Genomic DNA, 27,464 nt, shown 5'->3' with positions numbered 1-27,464 from the left:
AACTTTATAAGGCTCCCGCTGGACATTCCATCCCCAGGTTTTTCTTTCAGTACTTTTTGATCAGTTAATTGTTGGCCCCAAATAGCAACACCATCTCAGGCAGCCGTGATGAAACAATCGCAACTGACCATTCTCAACCAATGTGCAGTGGAGTGGGGCCCTTACACAAAGTGTGCTCCAGTCAGATCAAATGAAGACAAGCCCTAAGAATGGAGTGTTCATGCAGGCTGTCAAACGGGTGACACTTTCCTGGAAAGAAGCGGGCCTCTGGAGGAGCTCCAGCTTTGTTCTCGCTCACCCAGTGGCTACGAGACTGCTGGTTTTCACTGCTGCCAGAGCTGCAAGGCCACTGGCTTTCACAGCTACCATGGAGCTGGGGCAAGGAGGACGGGATCCACACAAGTTAAAACACCACACAAAGCTCACTGCTCCTGCTGAGCTCACGAAGCTGTTCTTGAACAAATATTACTTTTTGTTCTAAGTCTTTAATTTCCAAAGTTTTGGAAAAGTTGATGTCGATGTGTCTTGCCAGTGTTCCCACTGCTTTAACAGAGTAGACTTTCAGAAGTCCTTACTCTACAGTTGTGGAATTCTGAGGCCCTTCCCTGATGACTCAGACGGTAAAGAATCTGTCTGCAGTGCAGGAGACCTGGGTTCGATCCTGGGTTGGGAAGATCCCTGGAGAAGGGAGTGGTAACCCACTCCAGTATTCTTACTTGGAGAATTCCATGGACTGAGGAGCCTGGTGGACTACAGTTCATGGGGTCACAGAAGAGTCAGACACGACTAAGCGACTAACACTTTCACTTTTTCACTTATCTGGGTTCCTGTGTAATTTTAGGGAGGTGGTAACCACCATTTTAAACTCAGGATCCCTGTGTCAGTCAGCATACAGAGTTAACACTTCATAGTCATATTCTGAGAGACCAGTATTCCTCCAACAGCATGCCCAAGAAAGATCCTGAAAATTCACAATCAGATCCAACCAAACCCTCAGATCCAGCCAAACTTTCTTCCTCAGGAATCCCTAGGACCGCTTCCTAAAACTGAGCTAATAAGAGAGAAGAATGATTCAAATATGGAGTACTTTTAGTAATAAGCCTCCCACATTATTAAAAATCTATATTGACTTCAACATCTGAAAGTTGGTTCCCAGTGAGATGGCCTCATTTTCAACCTTAACATCGCTGGTACTCAGCTACTTGAAAAGCTGTGGAAATAAAGACTTTACAAGAGTGCTTACTCCACCGTTAATACTTGCTGAGGAAGGGCATAAAGAGACAGTCATCTTTTCTAAGAAGCCATGCTACAGAAGAGTGTGAAACAATAAGCCAGGGGAATGCATCCTTTCAAAAGGGAACTAAAGGAGCCAGGGCTGCCGAGGCCCCATTCTGTCCCCACTATCCGCATGCATCCGCATCACTTGAGCGCCGAGCCTGGGCCGTGGCCACGCACCTCAGGGACGTCCCTCAAGCTCCTGCCTTTCTTGCATGAGTCATGGGAAAAGAGAAGAGAAACAGTAGGTGGGGAATGCTGACACTTCCCCTGGAGGGTCTATCAGGCTTCTGCAGAGCAAGTCTGAGGCAAGAGATAACACCCAACCCAAGAACATTTAGAGAATCTGCTCACGTGGGTCTGAGTGGCCCGAGGGTCATATTCACGCTTGCCTCACCAAGCTCCCTCACTTTACAAGTAATCGTTTTCCCCTCTTACCAGGTGGCTCCAAGGACTGAGAGGCTCCTCAGAGCCTGGCAGGCTACAGTCCATAGGGTCGCAAAGAGTCAGACACGACTGAGTGACTTAGGACATTTTCCTCTCCGCTGAGACGAGAAACAAATTGGGATTGAGAACAGTGAGATGCTTCTGTCCTTTGTGTTTAAAAATTCTGCAGCCCTGGTGCCAAACGGTGTAGCCCCGTTTCGCCTCCAGGAAATCCCATCCCCGGGCTCAGCTCCCAACCCTCACACGGTCCACCTGCGTCCCCTGCTGCCTCCACCAGCTGCCATCTGGGATGCTCACATTCCAGGCAGGCTGAGAAGTGCCAGCTTCCCAAGTCGCCTCGCCTCACCTTCCATCTGCCAAAGGGTGCAGAACATCTCCTTCTCCAGCTTCCACTCCTCAAATAGCTCTGCTGGGACACTAATGACACGTGAGAAAGTACAATACATGCGGCAGTCACGAGAGCTCTGGAAGCCCTGCTCAGTTCCCCCAGAGCTCCTCCGTTCACTTCCTCGCCCAGAGTTTCCTTTCTTAGCTAAAGACCCTATTTCATGGGAACTACAGGTGGACGAGTAATCCAGGGATACCTCCAGGGCCCCAGTCAGGCATGCTGCGTGCTCCAGGGCCCCAGTCAGGCGTGCTGGGTGCTCCAGGGCCCCAATCAGGCGTGCTGGGTGCTCCAGGGCCCCAGTCAGGCGTGCTGGGTGCTCCAGGGCCCCAGTCAGGCGTGCTGGGTGCTCCAGGGCCCCAGTCAGGCGTGCTGCGTGCTCCAGGGCCCCAGTCAGGCGTGCTGGGTGCTCCAGGGCCCCAGTCAGGCGTGCTGGGTGCTCCAGGGCCCCAGTCGGGCGTGCTGGGTGCTCCGGGTAAGCCAGGTGTACCCCGCAGCGGTTCCCCCCACCCCACCCCAAGTCACTGCTTTAACCAGAACATGTCAGACCATCCTGTGATAGGATCTCAGGGCTAAGCCGTGGTATTAAGACGGGGGACTTCCGCGGAGGTCCAGAGGCTAAGACTCCACACTGCCAGCGCAGGGTGACACGGTTGATCCCTGGCTGGGGAACTAAGATCCCATACAAAGCATGGCCAACAACAAAAATAACACCCTTCTTTGGGAGCAATTATCTTTATACATACACATACACACACACCCACTTTATCATTTCCTGTTACTGTCACTCTTCAAAGCCTGAGGCCAGCATGGTATTTCAGACATATACACCTCCCCAAAACTGGTCCAAACACTGGCAAGTATGATATGTAAATGCGGGCTTCCTCCCAGCCTGTTTTAGACGAGGACGCACACTGCCCGATGGGAACCGCAATCCAGCAGCACCATCCGCCACCGTCAATCTGCTTCCCAGGAGCTACGCTGTGTTCTGCCAGCTTCTCACTGGATCTACACGTGTTCATTCTTGGCAGAAACCAAAATGTACTTAGACTTGAGCATTCACTTTCAGAGCATGGGCCTGAGTGTTTCAATTGATAAGCGTGTTAGAAAAGCATTTAAAGATGACAGGCTCTGACTTACACCTTGTACTTTCACACTCACATGTGGGTGTGTAAAAGGGGATCTAAGTTCACAAACCGCCCCCCAAAATAAACACAATCCCCAAACAATCTGCAGCATTTGGGGAGAAAACGCTCTCTCAGCCACTGATTTCCTAGTAGCTAGCAATCACCGTCAGAAGTAAAACCCAGAACCTCCTAACTTCTATGAAAATGGAGGCTCCGAAAAAGGATTCCCAAAAGGCTTCAAGAAATGTCAGATGCAACAGGACAGGGACAAGTAACCTAAGCGACTACGAGGGGAAAACATTAAGAAAATGTGTATGTATTTCTACTGCATAAAAACCCACCAGTCATTTCTCCTCTTTCACTTTTCTTAATGGAGAGTAAGATTCACCAAGCTCCTCTCCTGACTCTTATTCTATAGGTATAAATAATAAATACAAGTGAAGCCATCAGTCGTGTCTGACCCTCTGCAACCCCGTGGACTGTAGCCTGCTAGGCTCCTCCATCCGTGGGATTTTCCAGGCAAGGACACTGGAGTCGCCATTTCCTAGGGACTGAACCCGGGTCTCCCGCACTGAGGACACTCTTTGCTGTCTGAGTCACCAGGGAAAGAACGTGGCCAGATCTTTGGCTGTGACACTAAGAAGTGTCGCATGCTGGCACAGCCGCCGTGGGGCCCTCAGCGCTATTCAACAGTCAGTCATCAGTCCACACCTAGAGTCCCACGTTCTCTACAGGAGGAGCTGCCACTGAGGCCCACACGTCCCATTACATCCGACACCCTGAGTGGTTGGTAAGTGTGTCTTCCCGGGGGACAAACTTAACTTCTAGAAACAGCTTCAGAGTCAGCCATCCTAACTAAGATGAGTCTTCAAGCCAGTTAAGATCATTTAAATAAAGTGTTGTTATAAGGTAAGGAGGCTGAGATGGCTAGTAACCTGGCTGAGAAGGCAGTTTTGACAGAGTAAGGATTGTGACCAACCTAGACAGCATATTAAAAAGCAGAGACATTACTTTGCCGACAAAGGTCCATATAGTCAAAGCTGTGGTTTTTCCAGTAGTCATGTTTCGATGCGAGAGTCGGACTATAAAGAAGGCTGAGTGCCAAAGAACTGATGCTTTCGAACTGTGGTGTTGGAGAAGACTATTGAGAGTCCCTTGGACAGCAAGGAGATCCAACCATTCCATCCTAAAGGAAATCAACCCTCAATATTCATTGGAAGGACTGATGCTGAAGCTCCAATACTTTGGCCACTGATGCAAAGAGCCAACTCATTAGAAAAGAGCCTGATACTGGGAAAGATTGAAGGCAGGAGGAGAAGGGGATGACAGAGGAGAAGATGGTTGGATGGCATCACCAACTCAATGGACGTGAGTTTAAGCAAACTCTGGGAGATGGTGAAGGACAGCAAAGCCTGGTGTGCTGCAGTCCATAGGGTCACAAAGAGTCGGACAAGACTGAGTGACTGAACAACAACTCAAAGGATTACCAAGGATTTCACAGATCCGTGGTTACCTCATGAAGAGTAGACGCAAGGCCTCCCAAGAAACCACCTTGAAATGCAATGCTCATTTGGACAGCCAATGTCCAACACTGTTCAAATAAGTCGCTCCTTGTTTTATTGTCATCCCCGGCTAAGATAACCAAAGGGAGAAAGGCATTTTTTTAAAGGCAAGAATCCTAAGGTATCAGTACAACTTTAGAGAAGTACAACTACCAGTGTTTCGCTGAGCACCCACTCGACACGGAGCAGAGTCAACCCCAAGTGTTGCCTTCCTTGTCAGGGACTCGAAAGCCAAAAAAACAAAAAGTTTTGTTCACCCTGAAAACAAGACAACAAAAGCATTTATTGCTTGGAAAATCAGCACGACCATCTGATGGTGGCAATGGAAAGTGGGTTGCTAAGGAATGGAAAGATTAGAGCCTGACTGGCTTGTGTTCTTTAAGCAGGGAAACGTTCAGTATGAAGCTAAAGACGAGACGGGCGCGAGACCAAACAGCAGCCGTGGCACTGGATGTGCACGTGGGCCACTGGATGAACGGCCGACGTTCTCAGTGCGGGTGGGCACTGGGCCAGGTGCGAACCGTCTGTGTTCTGATGCATCACAGTTGTCTGATGGCAGAGCTGATGGACAAAATACACTGGCTGTCCAAAGAGGCTCCACCACCCACCACAGTAACCATCCCTGCAAGGTGAAGAGTGAGGACTACTTCTGGTCCATGACGATCTTAATGTATTAATACAAATACATTCAAGACCATCGACATGGCCACATTAAGTAATGGAGGGCTCACCATGACTTCTGGGGCTAAAACCAGTCTTGTCTTCACAATCAAGAGGGCATCGGTAATGCCTCTATGTCTCCAGATAACAAGACTTCAGGTCACTGGTGTCTCTGTGCGCTAACAGCACATGGTACAGGAAAAGTCTGAATAATGGGAACAAAGGAAAACAGAGTGAGTAACCATCACCTGGCACATGGTAGGTCAGGAGGAGAAAACCTGTCCCAGCAGCCAGGACATCCGCAGACGGCAGCTGTGGCTTTAATAAGTCAGCACCACCTGCCACCTTAAAAACCATGCAGTCAGGACATCCCTGGCAGTCCAGTGGCTACCACTCTGCACATCCACCCAAGGGGGCATGGCTTCCATCCCTGGTTGGGGACCTAAAGATCCCACATGCCATGTGGCATGGCCAAAAAAATACAAAAAAAATTTAAATCAGGAAGTTAATTTGAAGACTCCTGAGAGTCCCTTGGACTGCAAGGAGATCAAACCAGTCCATCCTAAAGGAAGTCAACCCTGAATACTCATTGGAAGGATAGATGCTGAAGCTCCAATACTTTGGCCACCTGATGCAAAGAACCAACTCATTGGAAAAGACCCTGCTGTTGGGAAAGACTGAAGGCAAAAGGAGAAGCGGGCAGCAGAGGATGCGATGGTTAGACAGCATCTCCAACTCAATGGACATGAATTTGAGCAAACCCCAGGAGATAGTGAAGGACAGGGGAGCCTGGCATGCTACAATCCATGGGGTTGCAAAGAGACATAACTTAGTGACTGAACAAAAATCTCAATTGAATTAGGTCGGGAATCGGATCTGTAATGAACCTGTGTGTTGGTTACAGTGAGAGTTATGGTGATTTATGCACTATAAACATGCTCATTCCTCCTTTAATGTTTGGATATATTTTAAGAAACATTATAATAAAAATAATTTAAGTCAACCCATGAAATCCTCACTGATGTTCTCTCCCTCAGGAGTGTGTACTTTATTCAGGCCTAAAAAAAAGAAAAAAACACTATATAATTTTTGCCTGCTGTCTTCCCACTGCAGAAAAGGAAACCCATGATTAACTGTCCTGCCTAAGGCAAGCAATATTAGAATAAGGTATTCCTCATCAGGAAATTTTGAAACAGGAAAAAACCACCTAAGCCAAATCAGGTAAGCAATGAGTAACAGGAACATTAATATCGGAGAAGGCAATGGCACTCCAGTACTCTTGCCTAGAAAATCCCATGGACGGAGGAGCCTGGTAGGCTGCAGTCCATGGGGTCGCTAAGAGTCGGACACGACTGAGCAACTTCACTTTCCACTTTCATGCATTGGAGAAGGAAATGGCAACCCACTCCAGTATTCTTGCCTGGAGAATCCCAGGGACGGGGGAGCCAGGTGGGCTGCAGTCCATGGGGTCGCACAGAGTCGGACATGACTGAAGGACACGACTGAAGTGACTTAGCAGCAGCAGCAGCAGCAACATTAATATAGTGAAATATAAGTGAAAGAGGTGAGTGAAAAAGCTGGCTTAAAACTCAACATTCAAAAAACTAAGATCATGGCATCCAGTCCCATCACTTCATGACAAATAGATGGGGAAACAATGGAAACAGTGAGAGACTTTTATTTGGCAGGGGTGGGGCTCCAAACTCACTGCAGATGGTGCCTGCAGCCATGAAATTAAAAGACACTTGGCTCCTTGGAAGAAAAGCTACGAGCAACCTAGACAGCATATAAAAAGCAGAGACATTACTTTACCAACAAACGTCCGTCTAGTCAAAGCTACCGTTGGTTTTTCCAGTAGTCATGTATGGATGTGAGAGTTGGGCAATAAAAAAAGCTGAGTGCTGAAGAATTGATGCTTTTGAACTGTGGTGTTGGAGAAGACTCTTGAGAGTCCCTTGGACTGCAAGGAGATCCAACCAGTCCATCCTAAAGGAAATCAGTCCTGAATATTCATTGGAAAGGCTGATGTTAAAAGCTGAAATTTCAATACTTTGGCCACCTGATGCGAAGAACTGACTCCTTGGAAAAGACCCTGATGCTGGGAACGATTGAAGGCGGGAGGAGAAGGGGATGACAGAGGATGAGATGGTTGGATGGCATCACCAACTCGACAGACATGAGTTTGAGTAAGCTCTGGGATTTGGTGATGGACAGGGAAACTTGGCATTCTGCAGTCCACGGGGTCTCAAAGAGACACTACTGAGCGACTGAACTGCACTGAATTAGTGAATATATCATGATATTTTTGTGATTATTCTTCAATACTGGACTTAATTTAGAAGTGCTCTTTTCATTGATTACCCCCTGCTATTTCTCTGTCAAAATGTCCTATGACTACTTCTGTATTATAGGAATGAATCTACACAAGGAGTCTGAAAAGGAAACACCACACTCAAGTTCAGTGTTGTATGCAGTATAATCCAGGCCAGCAACCAGCACACTGTAGAGTTGAAGTCCTCCTTTTCTCCATTTTTTTTTTCTGATTTTCTATGTATACATGAACTCTCCTAACAGAAAGCTAAAGATCCTGCTGTTGGCTCACCAAACTCCTAAGCGGTTCCTTTCCAGCAGCACTGGCATCAGAGTGGAAGGTGCAGCAAACAGGTATCACCCAGAGAAGCACTGCCCGGATGCGGGAGCCCCAGCATCTTTCAGGACAACAGCTCCGAGGGATACAGGACAGAAACTGCACACTGACCGGATGGGCCCGGCAGCTCAGGCGCTGGGTGCTATGAGGCCGGACACAATTATTAACAGGATTGGGGTCCACATGGAGGAATCAGGCCCACACACCCCTATCTCGGGCTCAGTAGGGCAGCCTCATTCAGCTCACCACCCAAAGACCTTAAAATGCACAACCATGAAAAGCCCAATGACCTGGCGTTAGACAGTTTGACTGCGAAAACTCTGTCCCTGGGGCTCTATCATCCCAGGCCACCAAGGAAGGCTGCCGGGAAACCAGAGAGCCACCACTAAAAAGCGGACAGATATCGAAGCGCCACACTCTCTTGAACTACAGAAAGCCCTCTAGTCAGTTCAGACCACACTAAAACTGACTTGATTCTCAGAAGGCCTCCTTACCTCTAGCAAATCAAGGTGTTTTTAATAGTTCTACTACCTCTAAACCCAAAGTGGTCATGAATGACCCTCCCAACCCCTCCTCCAAGGGATACTCCATAATTAAATCACTGGAAAGCTGCAATAGTTAATATGCACAGGGAAGAAATAGGAATTTATAAATAAATGGGAAGTTATCATTTTTCCATCTTACCTGAATTTAACAGCAGTGTTTTTAAAAGGCAAAGATGGTGCATGTGAATATGTGCAGGAGAAAAGCCGACATCCAGACAGTAACTCCTGTGAACTCCCTGCTGTAAGACCTTTGGGACTGGAAAATTCGATCCTATGCAGAGCTGAGTATAAATAACCACCTTCCTTCCTGCCTGCTCCAGTCTGGAGCCAGCACGACAGAAAAAAGGAGCCCCACAATGCAACGTGCCTCTTCCTCTGCAGCCTTGCGAGGAGCAAAACTGCAGGCGAACTGAAAAGGGCACATCTCCGCCGGGACGCCGGAGGCCCGGGTTCAAGTTCCGACTCTGGCCCTCACCAGGCCCTGGGGCTTTGGTCAAGCCGCCTACGCTTGCTAAGCTTTGCTTTTCTCGTCTGAGAAACATGAAAAAGAGTATTTAAGAACCCCACGTGTTTGGTGGACGGATTAAATTAGATAATCGTGTAAAACTGGAGCACACTAGAGCAGGGTTTCTGCAACCTGGCACTACTGGCACTGGGGCCTGCTAAGTTTTTATCGTGGGGGCCTTCCTGTGCTTTGTAGGATGTTTAGCATCATCCCTGGCCTTACCCACGGACGCCAGGAGCATCTCCCAAGTTTTAACCACCAAAAGCCTCTCCAGGTACTGCCAAAGGTTCTGGGGGGTCAGGGGGGCTTACCACCCAGTTTAAAACCACTGTACCTGGTATTTAGTAAATAATTTAAAAAAGAGTTTCTCCTCCCATCCAGTAGTCACCTGAAGCAAACCTGGAGGGGTGGGGTGGTGATGGTTATTCTAGAGTCTTCCCTTTTTCTAGTCCAAATGGTCAGTAGCCACATCCAGCTCCATCTGCCTTCCACGTGCCTGTGGCATTTACTCTCTGCCTCCTGCACCCCCACGTGGTCAGTCCCATGGCCACGGCCACCGGCTCTGCCCAGCCAGCTACGGGACCGCCCACCGTGGTCCACCTCCCTGTCCGTTTTCTGCCGGCTGCGAGGTGAGCATGAGCAAAGCACAGCTCTACACAAGCTCTCACAGTGCCTCAGGATAAAGTCCCGGTTCCCTGACAAGGTCCCCAAGGCTGTTCACAGATAACCACCTCCTCCGGTGACTCTGGCCACTCGGGCCTCAGGGGTGGCCCCTCTCCACTCCCTGGAGACCTGCCCTGAGACACCCCCCAGGTGCTGGTCCCACCCACAGGCTCTGGAGCCTGAATGCCTCGGTTCAAGTCCTGGCTCTGCCGCTTCCTAGCTCTGTGGCCCTCGAGCAAGTTAGCCAACCTCTTTGTGCCTCAGTTTGCCCACCTGTGAGATGGCGATAAAGTACCCACCTCCAGGACCTCCCTGGTGGTCCAGTGGCTAGGATTCTGCACTCTCAATGTAGGGGGCCCAAGTTCAAACCCTGGTCAGGGAACTAGATCCCACATGCCACACCTAAGAGCCCGCATGGCCAAATAAATAATATAAAAAAAAAAAAAAGAATTTACAAAATACCCACCTTCAAGAGCTGTTGTGAAGAGTCTGCAAGTTAGTTTTTGTCAGATATACGCATCAGCACCCAACACAGGAAAAGTTCCCAACTTTTAACTACTGGCTTATTTTAATCTAAAACTCAGCTTAGATGTCACTGTTCAAAACCTACACCAGTTTTTCCACCCACCTTCATAGCCCAGACTCAACTGCCCTCCTACACAGTTACCGCTACTACCGCACTGACCACAAGGGGCTGCTGTTCACACGCCTGTCTCAAGTAGATCAGACCCTCCCTCGGAGCGGGGGCTGTGTGTCACTGACCATCTCAGTCCCCAGCACAACATCAGGTCTCCTGCGTGTCCACTCCATGCAAGCCAGAACCTCAGACTGGACAATCTCATCAGATCAGCCAGTCTAAAAACAAAACACTTATTTGTTCATGCCATACAGACCTCCCCTCCTTTTTCCTAGTCTATACCATTACTTCAGATTTCTTCTTAACTATCCTCCTTCCCTAAAATTCCAAGTGAAAAGATCTCCTGCTTCTCCAAACCCCCTCAAAATACAAATACACTCCAAAGAAGAAGGGCACTTTGGATTATTTTACACTGGTTTTTACTTTCCACAGATTTCTTAAAGGCCAAAGGAATCCTTGAAACTGCCATTGCCCAGACCAGAATATCTGCTTGAAACCGTCACTTTGCAGAATTAAGGTCACCTGGCAAAGAAGCACAATGTCCTTGTTGCCCAGGTATTAAAATCACCACAAGACTGGGAAACTGAGATAAAGCAGGAGTTTGGGATTAACATACACACATTACTAGATGTAAAACAGATAAACAACAAAGACCTACTGTATAGCATAAGGAACTACGCTCAATACCTTGTAATAAACTATAACTGAAAAAAATCTGAAAGTATATATACATACATATATATGTATGTATCACTAAATCACTTTTGATGTACACTTGAAACTAACAATATTGTAAATTAACCATACTTCAATTTTTTTTTTGGCTGCACCCCAGGACTTGTGGCATATGCGATCTTAGTTCCTCAACCAGGGACTAGACCCAGGCATTCAGCTGTGAGAGTGTGGAATCCTGACCACTGGACCGCCAGGGAACTTCCTATACTTCAATTTAATTATTAAAAACAAACAAACAAACAAAAAGATTTGGAACCTGGGAAGTCCCTCCTCCCTGGAGCAACAGGATATTACCAACATTGGGACTTACCAACCCACCTCATCCCATTCATCAAATTGTCCATTACAGGTCACTCCTGCCCCTTCCTGCAATTATTAATCTTTTTGTGTCCTAAGACCAGCCTCACTCTAACAAGACAAGTGCTTGTTATGAAAGAACAATATACAAAATCTAAGACTATACAAGGGCTTCGAGTGGAGAAATAAGGTCTGAGAATCCAAAAACGTGAACTGTGAACTCATCAGAACAGTACTTCTCACGCTTGATGTTCAGTTCAAAAGGTAAAACATTCTCAAAGCCCCTTTCTTTGCTGACTCAGATTCTTCAGTTGATATTTCATTTGTACAAGTGTAAAACTAGGTCTACACCCAATGATGCTCCTTGCCACCAAGCTGGCTCCTTGGAGTTCCACGAAGCTCTGCTACGTCATATTTGATGTCTCAACTCATGTCTCCAACACCTTTTCAACTGCAGACAGAAACTTCTGTTCACATCACCAGGCACACGATGATTTGGCCTTCTCTGGGCAGGAGGATATTGCTGGTGTACTGAGTCCATTCTGGTCTTATCCCCTTAGTGTGCGCGTTCTGAGTCCATTTTGGTCTTTTCCCCTTAGAGTGCGTGCGTGCTCAGTCATGTCTGACTCTTTGTGACCCCATGGACTGCAGCACCCCCGGGTTCCTCTGCCCTTGGGATTTCCCAAGCAAGAATACTGGAGTAGGTTGCCATTTCTTTCTCCAAGGGATCTTCCTGATCCAGCAATCGAACTCTTGCCTCCTGCTTCTCCTACACTGGCAGGCAGATTCTTTGCCACTGAGTTACCAGGGGAGCCCGAGCAGGTATGTTACTCTTAACCTAATCAAAACACACCTTTGGATCTCCCCTTTTCCCTTATTATTAGGTAACTGACCACCTAACTGCTCACACCAAAACCCTGGGTGGTAACTCCATATACATCTATCAAGACCCAGGCACTTCCTCCAAAATACACACCAAACCCATCCACCTCACCACATGGCACCATGCCCTTCCTCACACCCCAGCCAACCATCACCTCCCGACCAACCAACCAGTACTGGAGTTTCCGGACTGGTCTCCCTGCTTTCTTTCATGTCCTTCCCACAACAATCCTTTCTCCCTAGAGGCACTTCACAAATTAGATCCTGCTACTCCTCTGCTTAAAACCCTCCAATGGCTCCGAAACTCTGCTGAGAAAAACCCAGCCCCCCAAATCAGCCCCTGTAGCCTCTGTCCACACCCCCGCCCCACACGCCCCAGGCACCCTGCTTCTCTCTCTGCTCCTCAAGCCTCTGTATCTGCTATCCACTCACCCTGTTCCCCCGGTCTGGAATATTCTGTCCACAAACCTCGAGTAGCCATCAACCCCTCACTCAGGTCTCCACTGAACCCCTGTCGTACTGTGGGTTCTTGGAGAGCATGGACCCCTCCACGGCACAGGGTAGGGGGGCACTCTGCCCCCCTCAAGGAGGTGAAATTTGCAAAAAGGCATCAGAGCTTCTCCCTCATGGCCACATGGCAGAGGCTCAGGCCACTCAGCCTCACTCCCCACCCAGGCTCTGACTCTGGGAGGAGAAACGCTGCACTTCCCAGCATCAGAAACCACTTCCTGTGTTTGGGGATTCCCACGCGCGAGTTCCGGGGCCGGCTGGGGCCATCCTCCACAATAGAAACCAAAAGTCTAAGAGGGAGGAAACAGACCCCCCAGCAGTGAGGCGGTGAGCCCAGTCAGAGGCTCCTGCTGGAGTTTTCCCGCCAGAGACACAAGGGAGAGTGGGCAGAAAAGAGGCAGTGGAGGGGGCCTGAGGCTGCTGTCCTTCCCAAGTGCGCCTGCAAGACTGGCTCTGGGCTGGCTTCTGGGAACTTGAATGCACACAGCTCTGTCCACTAACACAAATGTGCCCCCAATGGTGAAGGGTGCCCAGACTGTCTGTGCCAACACCTGCCCTCCTCCCAGGAGCTAGAATTTTAGTAGGTAGTATGCACGGGGCAATGGCACCCCACTCCAGTACCCTTGGCTGGAAAATCCCATGGACGGAGGAGCCTGGTAGGCTGCAGTCCATGGGGCCGCTTAAGAGTCAGATACGACTGAGCGACTTCACTTTCACTTTTCACTTTCATGCATTGGAGAAGGAAATGGCAACCCACTCCAGTGTTCTTGCCTGGAGAATCCCAGGGACGGGGAGCCTGGTGGGCTGCCATCTATGGGGTCGCACAGAGTCGGACACGACTGAAGTGACGTAGCAGTAGCAGTAGGCAGGGGCACTGACAATCCGTTCCCAACAAAAAGTTTGGGCGCTGACTGGGTCTCTAACAAACGCCCTGGGAGACAGCACCTCCTCCACGTGGTCCCAGCAGTGGCCAGAGGAATGGAGCACGCCCTGCCGACCCCCTGGAGGAGGCCTCCCAGAAGCTCCCCGCTGATCTCCGACGTCACTCCGGGCACCTCTACTCCTTTAGTGATTTCGCTTTGCTATCCTTTTGCTGCAACCAACTCTAACTGTCAGTGGATCCATTTCTGGGTCTTGGGACTCCGCCTACGGAATCACTGAGCCTGACAGTGGCTGGGAGGACGCCCACCACAAGTAGGAAACAGGAGGGCTGAGGCAGTTACAGCGAGAGGCCCGCCACGCGGCAGCCAAGTGGGACGGGGACAGTGTGGGAGGCGGCGTGCAGTGTCCAGGGTCCCTGGGGCCCTGTCGGATGCTCCCTGCGGGCTCTCTGGCTGCGATTCTGTGTGTCCAGCTTCCCTTTATCCTTGACCACTGCCCAGGCCTGACTCTCCAGCTTGACAGGTACTTCTGGGCTATGCAAAATGCCTTCAGTAAATCCCGTTCTGCTCAAATTCATCAGAGTGGGTCACTGTTGCTTGTAATCAAGCATCCCCAACTATCAGACATTTTGTGATACAAACTGCACTGTAAACAAAATTGGAATGTCCCAAGAGGGCCAGGGCAGGTAGAGGGTCCTGTGAGTTCCACAATCCCAGTCCAGAGAAGGTTTTTCTGAGCAAAGTGAGTTTAAGTGCCCTGCTCTCTGTTACCCAAAGTTGGTGCCTCTTCATTCAAGACTATTTTTCAAATCACCTCGAGGCAGAAGCGATGGGATGAGCAGGGCATAGAGACCTGTCACTAAGACACAGAAATTCCCAAAGCATAGACTTCATCTGGGTAAGATCACTGGCTGTCATTTACCAGCCCGTGGAATCGACTAGAAGCAAAAAAAAAAAAAAAAACAACTGGAATCTAAGTTTTCATGGGAGCAATTCTGCCAAGTATTCCACTCAACTGATACTAGCCTTCGGCTGTTGAACCCCCAGACATACCACTCTGAAGTCCCAAGACCACACCCAAGCAGGGCCACAGAGGAGGGGGCTCTGCTGGTTCCCATCCATCCAGGTACAGCTGCAGGACATAGGGGTCGAGGAAGACCCTCACGGGGACACACAACAGCAGAGCCAGAAGCGGCAGGACTGGCTGAGCAACGAAAGAGCTCCTTGCTACTCCTGTTTCACCAGCAACCATACCCTGAGATTCCTTATTTGCTCCCTCTCCAAATGAGAGGTTTACTGTAAAATCTTGTTCCTTCTTTGCTGCCAGAGGCTGGATAGATCTAGTGACCAACTACGTCAGAGTCACTAGACATAAAAAAAAACTTTCAGGTGGAGAGAAGTGGCAGGGTATCACCCAGAGATCTCCGCAACACTTAAATGAATACTTGGGCCGCCTCTCTGGGGAAAGGCAGTGTGCAATTCCATGAGGCCATGGACATTTCTGAAGGTGGATGATATCCAACAGGTGCACTGTGGGCCATCACGGCAAGGGCAGGACCAGTAAGACAATAAAGGTAATCCCACCCCCCTCCTTCCCAGTGGCTGGCTGAGGGATGCTCAGATCTCAGCTTCTGTGGGCCAGAGAGACACAACGGGAGATTTCCTGGCTGATTATGGGAACGAGATTTTCTTAATCTTAAGCAGAAAGCCACAGGAGGTGATTATCTTCCCTCTGCAAGTAGAAAAAGAGAACAAAGCTCTAACTGCCACTGGCAGCCAACCTCAGACCAACAAAGGCTCTGAACGTGGCCAGGCTGAGGACAGAGGAGTGAAAAACAGACTTGATTCCCTGACGACGTCACTGAGCCGGCACGCGTCCTTCGGTCCAGGTGGGAGCTTCTTAACAGACACATCATAACTGAACAAGAGAGATTAAGGCTGCAGTTGCCGTGACAACCACCAAGACTCTACTATCACACACAAGGTTGGCCAACTTCGACTTTGGGGAGGATGAGGGATGCGGGGGAGATAAGCTAGTGAAGGACCTACTACCACACGAAACACACTTATCAACTGGAAGACGCATCCTTATTTCAGAAATACTAAAGGCCGCATGGGGAGGGGGGATAAAGACACGTCCCAGGTTTGCTGTTACATGGCATTGACCAACCCCGTCCTTCTGTTCAGGAAGGAACCACCATGAAACATACCCTGGGAAGCACTGAGACTTGAGGGACGTTACTCAGCCTGAAGGCAAACAGAGAAGAGCTTCCGGCCACTCTATTATTTTTGCCTAAGACTATGGCTATGTGTAGTTATCACTTTGATATCTAAACACTCATTTTAGATAACACCTCAATGCGGCAATAACATAACGACAAAACCTCTCACTCAAAACCCAAGAAAACAAAATAGAAACAAATTTGAGTTTGATCACAGGCCACACTTTTCATAGTGCACACAGGAGAAAGTTAGAACACTACTAAAGATTCAGACGACTTCTGAGCAACCACAAGACCCTGAAGGATGAAAATGCAAGCCGTACACGTCCATAGTAGAGAAACTGAAACACCTGGTTTGCAAATTGCTGGGTGAAAAAAAAGAATCGGATGCAACATCCACTTTTTCTGAAAAAATAACCAACCTTCTACCTCTCCCCTCTGCTTCCCACCATGCGAGGCTCCTCGGAGGCGCCGCTGGCAGTGCAATGACCTCAATGTCCTCGGATCCAAAGCACAAAGGGGGCTGCTGACAGAGCATGCCCGACCCAGCAAACACTGCCCAGCTGCCCAAAGCTCGAAGTATCTACATCAGACAGTATCCATCTACCCAAAGCTTGAGGTATCTACATTTGGGAGGTTTCATTTCATTTTCATTTTCAGACTCACTCTTACATTAAAGGGGGGGAAGAAAAGTTCGTAGTAGAAATACACAAAACAGTTAGCAAGTAAAGAAATAAAACCCAAAGTAACGGCAATCCCTTTGCCCAAAGATAACTGCCATCACTATCACAGGTTGGTTACATTCCTGGTCATGTTTCCTCTGCATAAACACTTTAAACCACAATAGGATTCTACTGTTGTGAAAAAACAGCACACCCACTGTTCTGTAACCTACTTTTTCCACTTATTATATTACTGACATCTCCATGTTATTAAACACTCTTCGGTCTCTCCCCACCCCTCTGCCACCCTCGTGGCTGCACAATAAATAACATTCTCCATCTCATTTCTCCCAGCAGAGAAGGAAAAGCTTTTAGCTCCAGCTTAAATGTTCTCTTTTGCTAATAACATGCACACAATTAAGACCCCTATTTCAAAGGCAGGCAGCACAGCCCATATCAACTTCTTAATTATCAGCATAAACATACTGCAGAACGCACAGAGTTCAGCTCCCTCTGGGTTATAGCTCCATCCAAGAATCACGTTCATTTATCCTCAGGAGTTAACAGGCAAGGAGGAGACACAGCCAGTTCAAAGTTTAAAAACCACCTGACTGACTGTAATGACAGCCGCCTCCAATAATCACACACAGCATACAAAGCACAAAAAGAATTAGAAGAAACTATAAAAGGAAGCAAACTGATTCTCAGTTTTGCCTAAAAGAAAGAAAAGAAACCCACACTCCTTCCCGTTTCCAAACCAAACTGCCTAAGTTGAAGCTGGCGCTCTGATGACACCCGAAGATAAAACCACTGATGAACTGAGAGAGAAAAAATGGAGGCTTAGAAAAAGCACACGATTCTTAACAGATTCCCATTCTGGAGCTGAAGGTAGCTGGGAGAGTCGTAAGCACACAGAGCTTTGAATTTAGCGGGATGCACACACACCCACTTTGTGAGTGCTCACAAAGCACAAGAAGTCTCTAAGCAGTGTAGGCTTGCTTTCATTTTTCTGGGAAAACCGAAGTGTCTTCCAGCACTAAAAAAAAACAAAACCTAATACATGTAGATAAACTAACACTTTCGATGCAAACATCTCCAGCTAAACAACAGGAAAAGTTAGTAGAGAGTTTGTCTTCTGCTATGTTACCTGGCGGGGGGACTTCCCTGGTGGCTCAGCTGGTAAAGAATCCACCCGAAATGCAGGAGACCTGGGTTCCATCCCTGGGTTGGGAAGATCCCCTGGAGAAGGGAAAGGCTACCCGCTCCAGTCTTCTGGCCTGGAGAATCCCATGGACTGTAGGGGTCGCAAAGGGTCGGATACGACTGAGCGACTTTCACTCACTCACAGGTTACCTGCCCCGGAGTCCCCGAATTGATGACATCTAATGTGGTGACCAAATGTGCACTGGAAGCACAGATCACAAAGAAACAGTTTAACTCTGAAGCTTAAAACATTAAAACAGATGTTCACCTGGGGCAACTGAGTGACCTCTGGCCCGGTGGGAGCGTACTGTCCATCTTTTCTCACTGCGGCCACCTCATCACCACAGCAACCCACAAGGGAACATCCAGCCTCATGAGATGCTTTAAAAGACCCAAGGCGCGACCCAGAATGGCACCCGAGGAGGCCGGGAAGAGCCGTGCCTCAAATGAGGCTGAACAGGGAAGTAAAATTAAACCATGGGAACTGGATGAACAGAGGCGAGACCAAGACTCAGAGGCGCACACACACACACACACACGAAAGATTCACCAGAGGCACATCTCAGGCCTTTGTGGCTGTTCCACAGGATCCCCTCCTGAGTCTGCTCCCTCGGTCCGCAGGGACCGAGTCACACAGAAGATGGAACGCATCGTCTCCACCTGGAAGACAGGAGTGACCACGGAGGTGACCTGAGCAACTCAAGGATCCACCAAAACTTCACAGCAGGGTATCTTTGGTGGTGGTTGTTTAATCGCTTAAGTCTGACTCTTTGCGACCCCATGGCCTGCAGCATGCCAGGCTCCCCTGTCCTTCACCATCCTCTGGAGTTTGCTCACTGAGTCGGTGATGCCATCCAACCATCTCATCCTCTGCGGCCCCCTTTTCCTTTAGCCTTCAACCTTTCCCAGCATCAGGGTCTTTTCCAAAGGAAGAACAGTGTATCTGGGAAGCCCTGAGGAGTCCCAAGAGATGGGCCATGACCCTAACCAGGAATGGGACTGTTCCCTGGGCAAGTTCATTTCGTTCTTGGGGCCACCCACCCTACAAACCGGGCCAAGGTCCTTCTGCGTAGGATAGACCTCACATCACGTGCAGCACTTTACACTAAGTCACCTTTGAATGGCCCTTTCTTCCTAGTGAGCAGGAGGCATAAAAAGAAGACGAGGCCTCTCGCTGGATGCTCGCCTGCCTGCCAAGAAGACCCCAAGCAGCGAGTCTGACGACAGCAAGGGAATCTGATACCCTCGCCATTAAACTCGGCCAGTTCTGAATCCATATGGGATTCTGAAATGAGGGACAAAAAGTCGACTAAAGTGTCAAATTTAAATTTGTTACCCCCCCAAAAAAAAATAAATTTGTTACCCCAGACTCGTTGATGTAATATGGCTTTTCTCACCTAAAACTATTAAAATAAAGTTAGCATTCAGGCCACATGGGTTCAGAACAAAGTCTTATGATTATAACGATATCTTACATTTTCTTGAAATAAATGTCCCAGATCCTGACTCACTGCTTTTCTCTCTGCTAGAACCTGAGCCTCCTTCTTGCCTCAGGAACCAAGAATATCTCCAGCAAATCAATACTCAGGAGTCGTGACGATTATCAATTCCTTCTCAAAGTCAGTGACGGCCATTATGGAATGGTCTGTGCAACTCAGATGGAATTATTCAGAAGTCCTTATGCACCCAAGAAGAAAGGATGTGAGGCTGGCTCGAAAAAGATCTTTCCTGTGCAATTCGTATGTTGTGGGGGCTTTTCCCCAAATCCAAACGCCTGCGCTTCCCTCAAATGTTGATATGTTCTGGGTAAAAGGAACCTTGAAAAGTCTAGAAAACAGATGATTCCTGATACTGCCCACAGTGAGAAACATCACTTTGTTTTTAGTAAAGAACTGATCTTTTTGGGAAAACACTGTTTCCTAAACCTAGGTTCTTTATCCTCATCTCTAAATTATCCTCCCATCTCTATGTTCCACCAACAAACAACTCCCAAGCCAACAGTAATACCATTAAACAGAAACAGTACAAATATTGCCACCTATAGTTGGAAAACGAAATATATTTGCTTATACTGTAACCTGGAAGAGAAACAATATAAAAACAGAACGTAACACTGTCACACTTCTCATGCCCTGTGCTAATTCTACAACTCTAACACTTATCATTATTATACGATTGATTCATTATTTTAATCCTCTTTTATATAGACTGTCAAAAGACTGTGTAGTCTGCTTTGTTACCAATTCACAAATGTATGAGTAAGACAGAATCACTTAAGCAAAGACCTATTGCATCAAAAAGTCTAAAAACTCAACTTAGGGTCTCTCTTGGTTGCTGCTACTTGTCTAGGACCCCAAATTTAAGAGCAGCAGTAAAGCTGGCTTAAACGTCTTAACTCAAAATTAGAAATTTAATATGATCTCAATCTACCACAGAGGAATTAATTTGTTTCTTCCATAAGTCACATAGTACCATGTTTTTGCTGCTGCTGCTGCTAAGTCGCTTCGGTCGTGTCGGAGTCTGTGCAACCCCATAGACGGCAGCCCACCAGACTCCCCCGTCCCTGGGATTCTCCAGGCAAGAACACTGGAGTGGGTTGCCATCTCCTTCTCCAATGGATGAAGGTGAAAAGTGAAAGTGAAGTTGCTCAGTGTCCGACCCTTTGTGACCCCATGGACTGCAGCCTACCAGGCTCCTCCGTCCATGGGATTTTCCAGGCGAGAGTACTGGAGCGGGGTGCCATTTTACCGTGATATAAATAACTGCATAACACATAAAGGTTATTAATTAGCAATGAACAAGAAGGTTCTTCCCTTTGGGGGCATGCAGAAGCAGTTTAGCAGGAACTCAAAAGTACTGCTGTGATACAGTTCTAAAACCATTCTTAACATCAAGGATTTCTTCCTTGAGATATTTCATGTTTTTCCTGAGGTGTATCAAACATATTGATGCTCCCAGAATCCCCAAACAGCTTTCCAAGGAAGGTTCCTGGGGACGTGGGCACTCACTGCACTGAAAACAAAGATGCTGGGCCCCGTTCAACCACTTCCTTTAAGTTGCATCCTGGGAATTTCCTGGTGGTCCAGTAACTAGGATCCAAGCTTCCACTGCAGGGGACACACGTTCGACCCACGGTCGGGGAACTAAGATTCGGCAAGCCACGTAGCAAGGCCAAAAATACATAATCAAATTTTAAAATAAAATTAAATTTGCATTCTGCATGGAAAAGAAATTGCAATCATCTGAGGACTCTCATTTACCCCTTTATGCTTTTGACCAAAAAAAGTTATTCCTTAAGGACACTACTTTTCAGTGATGACATAATAAACATTCAAGAAAACTAAAACAGAATATACATTAAAATGTCAATTGCTTGCAAATTCTACAGACTTCTGGAAGCAAAGAAAAACCTACAGAGAGAATTTAAAACAATGCGTTATATTGAACAAAAATATATTATATATCATATATATAATATTTATTTAATATTATATTAAAGAATATATATTTATTTAATATTATATTTAATTTTATATATATTTTCAAATTGCTTTCAAATGTCACCACAAAACCCATTCTTTTTTAAGGTTTCTTTCTCAAATGCCAGCGGTAAGGACACAGGTGTACACGGGATTGCCCATGTCCTGGGCAGAGAGCTCGCTGACCAGCAGGGCTAGGCCTGACTCAGGCACTTGGAGTTGGAGGAAGGGCAAGGCTTACGTTCCCGGGGACCCAGCCTCTCACAGCGCCCTTCAGACCCAGACGGTATACCCAAACTGATTTCTGAAAGCAACCCTGTGCCCGTTTCTGCACAGCTGCAAAGATGGCCTGTGTGGTCTGCCAGCAGTCTCTTGAAAACACACGTGGACCACCCTCTGTCGATTAACAGTTCTTCTTAATTACTCACACTTGGCTAGGTCAGGTGGCCCAGGCTGCCCGTTTCTCCTCTGCTAATGCCCACTTAAGAGCCTTCCTCTGGGTCCAACCCTTTTCTCAAAGAAGAGCAAAAATTTAACTAGCAGTTGACTTAAAATTGTTCACAGATTGAAGGGGGACGGGGGAGGGCAGGGCAGGGGCGGTGAATGTTGAAATTGATGATCCAGGGTTATCCCAGGCTTCCAAATAGAGTAATTCAGGAACTCTAAAACACCCTTGTTTTCATATTTTACACCTCTAAAATAATGTTGCTTCATGAAATCAACAGTATATCACAGCTTGAAAGCAATTTTCTTTTTGTAGTGGTGCATGAAATAGCAGTACGTCTTAAAACTGATAGCACCTTGGAGTAAAGACCAGACAATATCCATGTCAAAGGTCAAGCTTATACCTCGTGAAGCGGGTAATACACAAATGAGCAAGATGACTAAGCCAACAGGGAGCAGAGGAGACCGTGGCAACTACACCACAGCTGCCATGATCCTAAGAGCCACAACTCAGATCCACGAACTGCTGCCCGGTGAGAATGCGGCTCCAGTGAGTCAGAGTTTTACCATTTCCATGAAGATTCCCGGGCTTTAAAACACGACACAGACAACACTAAGCAGGGTCCCTGGACAATTTTGACCTGGAAGCCATCAGTTTACAACCCTTGACATTTATGTCTATCTTGCTGCTAAGTCAGTTCAGTCGTGTCCGACTCTGTGCGACCCCATAGACGGCAGCCCACCAGGCTCCCCCGTCCCTGGGATTCTCCAGGCAAGAACACTGGAGTGGGTTGCCATTTCCTTCTCCAGCGCATGAAAGTGGAAAGTGAAAGTGAAGTCGTTCAGTCGTGTCCGACCCTCAGCGACCCCATGGACTGCAGCCCTCCAGGCTCCTCCATCCATGGGATTTTCCAGGCAAGAGTACTGGAGTGGGGTGTCATTGCCTTCTCCGTATGTCTATCTTACTTTATCCTAAATAATTTAGCTCTGAAGACTTTTCAGGATACTTGGAAGAGAGGGAGCATGTTAAAAATGAGGGTCGTAGACTCAAACTAGGTTCAAATCCTGGCTCTACAACTTATTCTCTGTGAGTCCTTATGCAGGTCACGTCACCTCTCTGAGCCTCCACTCCTCAACTGTAAATCACAGCAGACCTCACTGGGTTTTTATGAGGACTAAATGAGACAGTAAGCATATAAAGGCCTAAAACACAGTGCCACAGAGAATATCCTTGTTTGTATGAAATAAAGAGGGAAGGCAACGTACGATCCCATGTCAGGCTGGCTTTCATCTCTATGCCGTCTGCCTCATTCTAACCATCAAAAAAAAATTTAATGCCATACCTAAGGAAAAAGCTATCAAACTCACTCAGCAGAAAATCCCATAAATAAAGGATACATTTTTATGTTGTAATAAAATATTCCAGAAGGTTAACAGCAATATTCACGAGTAGACTGTGCCAAAATGTGCTGCAGCTTGCCAAAAAATAAACAAAAACAAAAAGCAAAAACAAAAAACCACCAAGGAACTAAGCCAAATGCAGAAACTAGTCCAAACTGTTCTGACTCCAAACCAAATCTGATGCTGGGCCCTGAGTCAGAAATTTGGTGAATTTGCTAACCCCTCCAACACCAAAGTCCTTCATCTGATAGCAATTTCAAATTTGATTACCTAAATGGACCTAATTTGGATCTGGTGAATATGAACCATAATTTACCAGAGGAACCCTGGCCAGGAAGGCACAACAAAAAATAAACAGCACATGCGCTCACACAAGCAAAGCCCACACTTAATCCCTTTCATTCGACAAGCTGGACAGACCTAGGAACAATGCCCTCTGTCTTGGCATCCCGCGGTTTTCTGGGTTAATGCAGTGCTTCATCACCAGCGCTACCTACAGCTAAAGCCTCTCCGTGGCAGGGCACAACTCAGTGCCCGCCAAACACACAATAATGCTTTTCATCAACCTCCAATGAACACACAAACATACGTCTATGAAATTTGCTAGGGATGAAGGCCTATTTTGCTAAGAGGTTTATCAGGTGACTCTTCCACCTGGCAATCAAAGTATCTTCCTGGGTGATGATGACCCACTGAAGGCCATATGAGCTGAAATGCATGCCTTTGGAAGACGTTTGTTCCACTGGGCTCTTAGATGCTCAAATCTTCCCCTTGTTTTCTAACACAGGCTAATTCAGGAAGACAAAGCAAGCTGTGCAAATTCAACCATTTCTTGTTAATATTCTACGAAGGCAATCCCTGATCTTCCGAAGGGTGACATGACAGCATGAAACCACCCATAAAAAGCAAATACGGCACACACGTGAAGTCATCAGAGCCACCCCTAGTAGGAGAAGCTGAAATGGCTGTGACCTGTCTTTTGGAATATAGTGTGTGTAGAACAAAACAGTACCAGCAACTTGGCCATCACTCAATCAATCAATATAATGTCTCCATCACCTCCTGCTATTCCCCATACAGCCCCAAATCCCCCTCCAGCAACATGAAGGAGTGAATTCAGTCATACTATACACATACATACACACACACACACACCTCGATTCTGTTTACATTCCATCCTTCAGTTTCACCCTAGACACCAGTCAAGATCACCAGAATTAACTCACCTAGATGAAAGTGGTGAGGTGCTCTGGGTCGATTCTGACACGAGCTGTAAATGCAGACAAAGCACAGACTACGCTGACACGTGTGTGATTCATTTACCCACTTGCATTTCCCAAAATGCTCATTTAGAAAACATTTTTTTTTCCAGGATTTTAAGAGTAATCATGTAATTAAAAAAAAAAAAAAAGACCTAAGATGAGAGGCAGCCGTCTTTATCCCCCACAATACTTCCTGCCCCTTTGTTTGGGAATGTGTATCTCACCACCTTTCTAAAAGCTCACTGCCGGCCCTCTATTGCTGCTACTAATTAAATGGAGAAGTAGAGAATGAAAGAGAAAGCTCCTCAAAGAGAAAACCAGAGGAGAGGAGATCCCCCTGGGTAAATGAAACAAAGCTACTTTTCATCCATCCCCTCGGTTAATTGCACGGAAAGGGGGGGTATTTTACAAAAGTCCAGCATGACAAAATGATCGGAAATGCCAATCACTTGCTTTGCGATCACTCTTTGATAAAATCAATACCACAGCAAGCTTACCAAGCACCGTTAAAGGAGGGAGGGGTTGAAACGTACCCCCGACACTTTCCCCACCCTAAGACACCTATTCCATTACACACGGAACGCGCGCGCGCGCACACGTACACACACACACAACCAGGATAGGAAAGATGACGGGAGAGAAGCCATAACATTGTCGAGTCTCAGATAAAAGCTTCTCTATTAACCCCACCCCTATCACCAGAGAAAAAGGGGATCTCAGAAAAGAAAGGAGAGGGAAAAAAGAGAAACCCAGAAATCCTTGAATTTGCAGGCATTAACTTTTCATGAAATGCACAACCAGGATAGGAAATACCTCCCCGCTGAGTAATGCCTCATGGGTTGTAAATTCACCTCTCGAAAGGGGAGGCAGACCTGAGAGCGCACCGGCCAGATGGCCAACCCCTCCTACCTGCTCCATCCAGCCTGCCCGTCACGCCGCGCCGGCGACAGCCTCCCACCCCTCTTTTTGGCAGCGCAACACACCAATAAGGGCCGAGCCTGGCTGGTCGCGAGAGGGCTGGGCAGTGAGTTAGCAGGATCGCCTCAAAAGGGGGGAGTGGGAACCCGCGAGGAGAGACTGAGGGTAAAAAACAAAGCCCTTTCTAGGCAAGCCAACAGCCTCGGGGGCGTGGCTTACTTAATTGGCTTCATCAATAAAAAAAGATCAATGGAGCTTCCTCCTTCCACCCACCCCAGAGGTGCTGGATCCTAAGGAAGGGGGGGGGGGGGGGAAATGGCAGGGCTGCAAGCTTCCTCCAAGTTTCCAGCAGCACCTGCCACCATGCGGGATCTCCCCCTCCCATCCCAAAGACTCCGAAATGCACTCTCTCGGCTTCAGACTGTGCAAGACGGAGGGTCGGACACGCACGGCTCACAAGGTTTCACCCGCTCCCACCGTAACAAGCACACACACACACGCAGCAGAGCACTTGCTGACACCATCATGAGAAAGTTCCAGGGGGGTAGACAATCCAGGTTTCCGCCGCGGCCCCGGGCTCCCCCGCGCGGCGCGGGTCTCTCCAAACGCGACACCCATCATGGACTCCAGGGCTGCAGGGGCGAGAGGCGGAAAGTTGCCCCACGGCCCCGGGAGACGCGGCACGGAGGACAGGGACCCGCGGGCGCAGAGCCGCACGCGCCCCCCTCGCACCCAAAGGCGGGGAGCGCCGAGGGAACCCCAGCTCGCGCCGCTTTATTTACCAACAGTGCGCTGCGCCGGGGGGAGGGGACGCCGGGCGGAAGATTGTGAGCACCCCGCCGGGATCCCTGCCCCCGGACGCGCCCGCCCTTGGGGTGCCCCAGCAGGCGCGCGGGTGGGGGCGGGAGACGACCGTCCAAGGGGGTCGTCCCAGTGCCCACCGCCGGCCGCCGCCGGGCGGGAACTCCCCGGGGAGTCCCGCGGGGAAGGGAGCGCCGCTCACCTCTTCTTCCGAAAGTCCGTAGACCGGCTCCCCGAGCCCGGTCGCCATGGAGCCGGCGCCCCGCGCGGGATCGGAGGCGCTCCCGGGCGGCTGGGCAGTGGCGCGTCTGGGCGGCCGGGTCTCCCCTCCTCCGCCGCCGCCTCAGGGGACTGCCGGCCCGGCGCCGCAGGTGAGGGGGCCCGAGCGCTCGCGCCTCGGCCGCTGCCTGCACCGCTTCCTCCCGGAAGGCTGCGGACCGTGCGCTCCCGAGAGCGCGCCGTGCAGCGGGCGGCGGCGGCGGCGCGGCGCCCCTGGGCTTCCCTCCTCCCGCGCGCCCGCCGCTCTCCGCCCCTCGCCCAGCCCGCTCCCCGGGCTCTGGAAGCCGGCGCGCCCGCCCCCGCGCCCGCTCCCTCCCGGCCCCCGCTCTCCCCGCCCCCTCCCCCGCCCCCTCCCGCCCCGGCGCCCGGAGGGGACCCTCCCCGCCTCCCCGGGGCGGGCATACGCGCCCCCCAAGCCAATCACAGGCCGGGCTGGGGGGCGGGCCGCGGGGCTGGCGGGGTTCGCCCCCCCACGCCCACCCCGGCTCCCCACTGGCGCCCCCGGCCGCGGGGCGGGTCTCCGAGGAGCGCGGGCGATCGGCCCTGGGACCAGACCCACCCTCCTCTCCGCTTTGGGGGAGCGGGCGTGCTGGGCATTTGGGGGCGCTGGAGACATTTTCTACAAGAAAGTCCCATTTGTCTTCCCCGAGGTCTTTCTACGAAGAACCCTGGGCCCGCCGTGATTGTTAAAGGGGGTTGGGGGCGAGAAGATGGATGTTTCTGGACACCTTTAAATTCTTGGCAAACCCCGGCAAGCCCAACTTGGCGGCTTTGTGGGCGCCCCGGAGCCGGGCCGCGCGGCCGGGGAGAGGCTGCCCCGGCGTGGCCGCGAGTCGCCACTGCCTGCGTCAACCTTGCCTGGAACAAAACCGACCCGGCGCCCGCTCTGAGTACACGCCCACCCCCTAGAAAACCGACAGCGTGGCTCTTTGAGCCAAAGGCCACTCTTTTCGTGATCCGCAACGTGAAATCGCAGACTCAAGTTTAAGGTTATGCTCTGCAGAGGCAAGCTATTAAGACGTCGTATTAGCCACG

At 49.2% G+C, this 27,464-nt stretch overlaps 1 protein-coding gene and 1 non-coding gene across 4 annotated transcripts in view; one reads left to right on the top strand and one right to left on the bottom strand.

The window, feature by feature from the left end:
- Positions 1-26,646, bottom strand: part of NEDD4L (NEDD4 like E3 ubiquitin protein ligase) — a 381,755-nt gene extending 355,109 nt beyond the window's left edge. Inside the window, exon 1 of one of the 3 annotated variants that reach the window (XM_061400317.1) lies at positions 26,353-26,646. In XM_061400317.1, coding sequence (XP_061256301.1) covers positions 26,353-26,400 — 48 coding nt within the window. In that variant the 5' untranslated portion in view covers positions 26,401-26,646. The remainder of the gene's footprint in view (positions 1-26,352) is intronic. The other 2 variants (XM_061400318.1, XM_061400319.1) reach the window with 2 other exon arrangements.
- Positions 10,126-10,198, top strand: TRNAE-CUC (transfer RNA glutamic acid (anticodon CUC)). Its single transcript has one exon. It is a non-coding gene; the product is annotated as a tRNA-Glu (tRNA).
- Positions 26,647-27,464: the final 818 nt, after the last annotated feature.

The sequence above is a fragment of the Bos javanicus genome, chromosome 24 (genome assembly GCF_032452875.1).
Source record: "Bos javanicus breed banteng chromosome 24, ARS-OSU_banteng_1.0, whole genome shotgun sequence".
In the NCBI taxonomy this organism is placed as follows: domain Eukaryota; kingdom Metazoa; phylum Chordata; class Mammalia; order Artiodactyla; family Bovidae; genus Bos; species Bos javanicus.
Note: the sequence above shows the minus strand (reverse complement) of the source record. Positions and strands in the feature narration are given on the sequence as shown.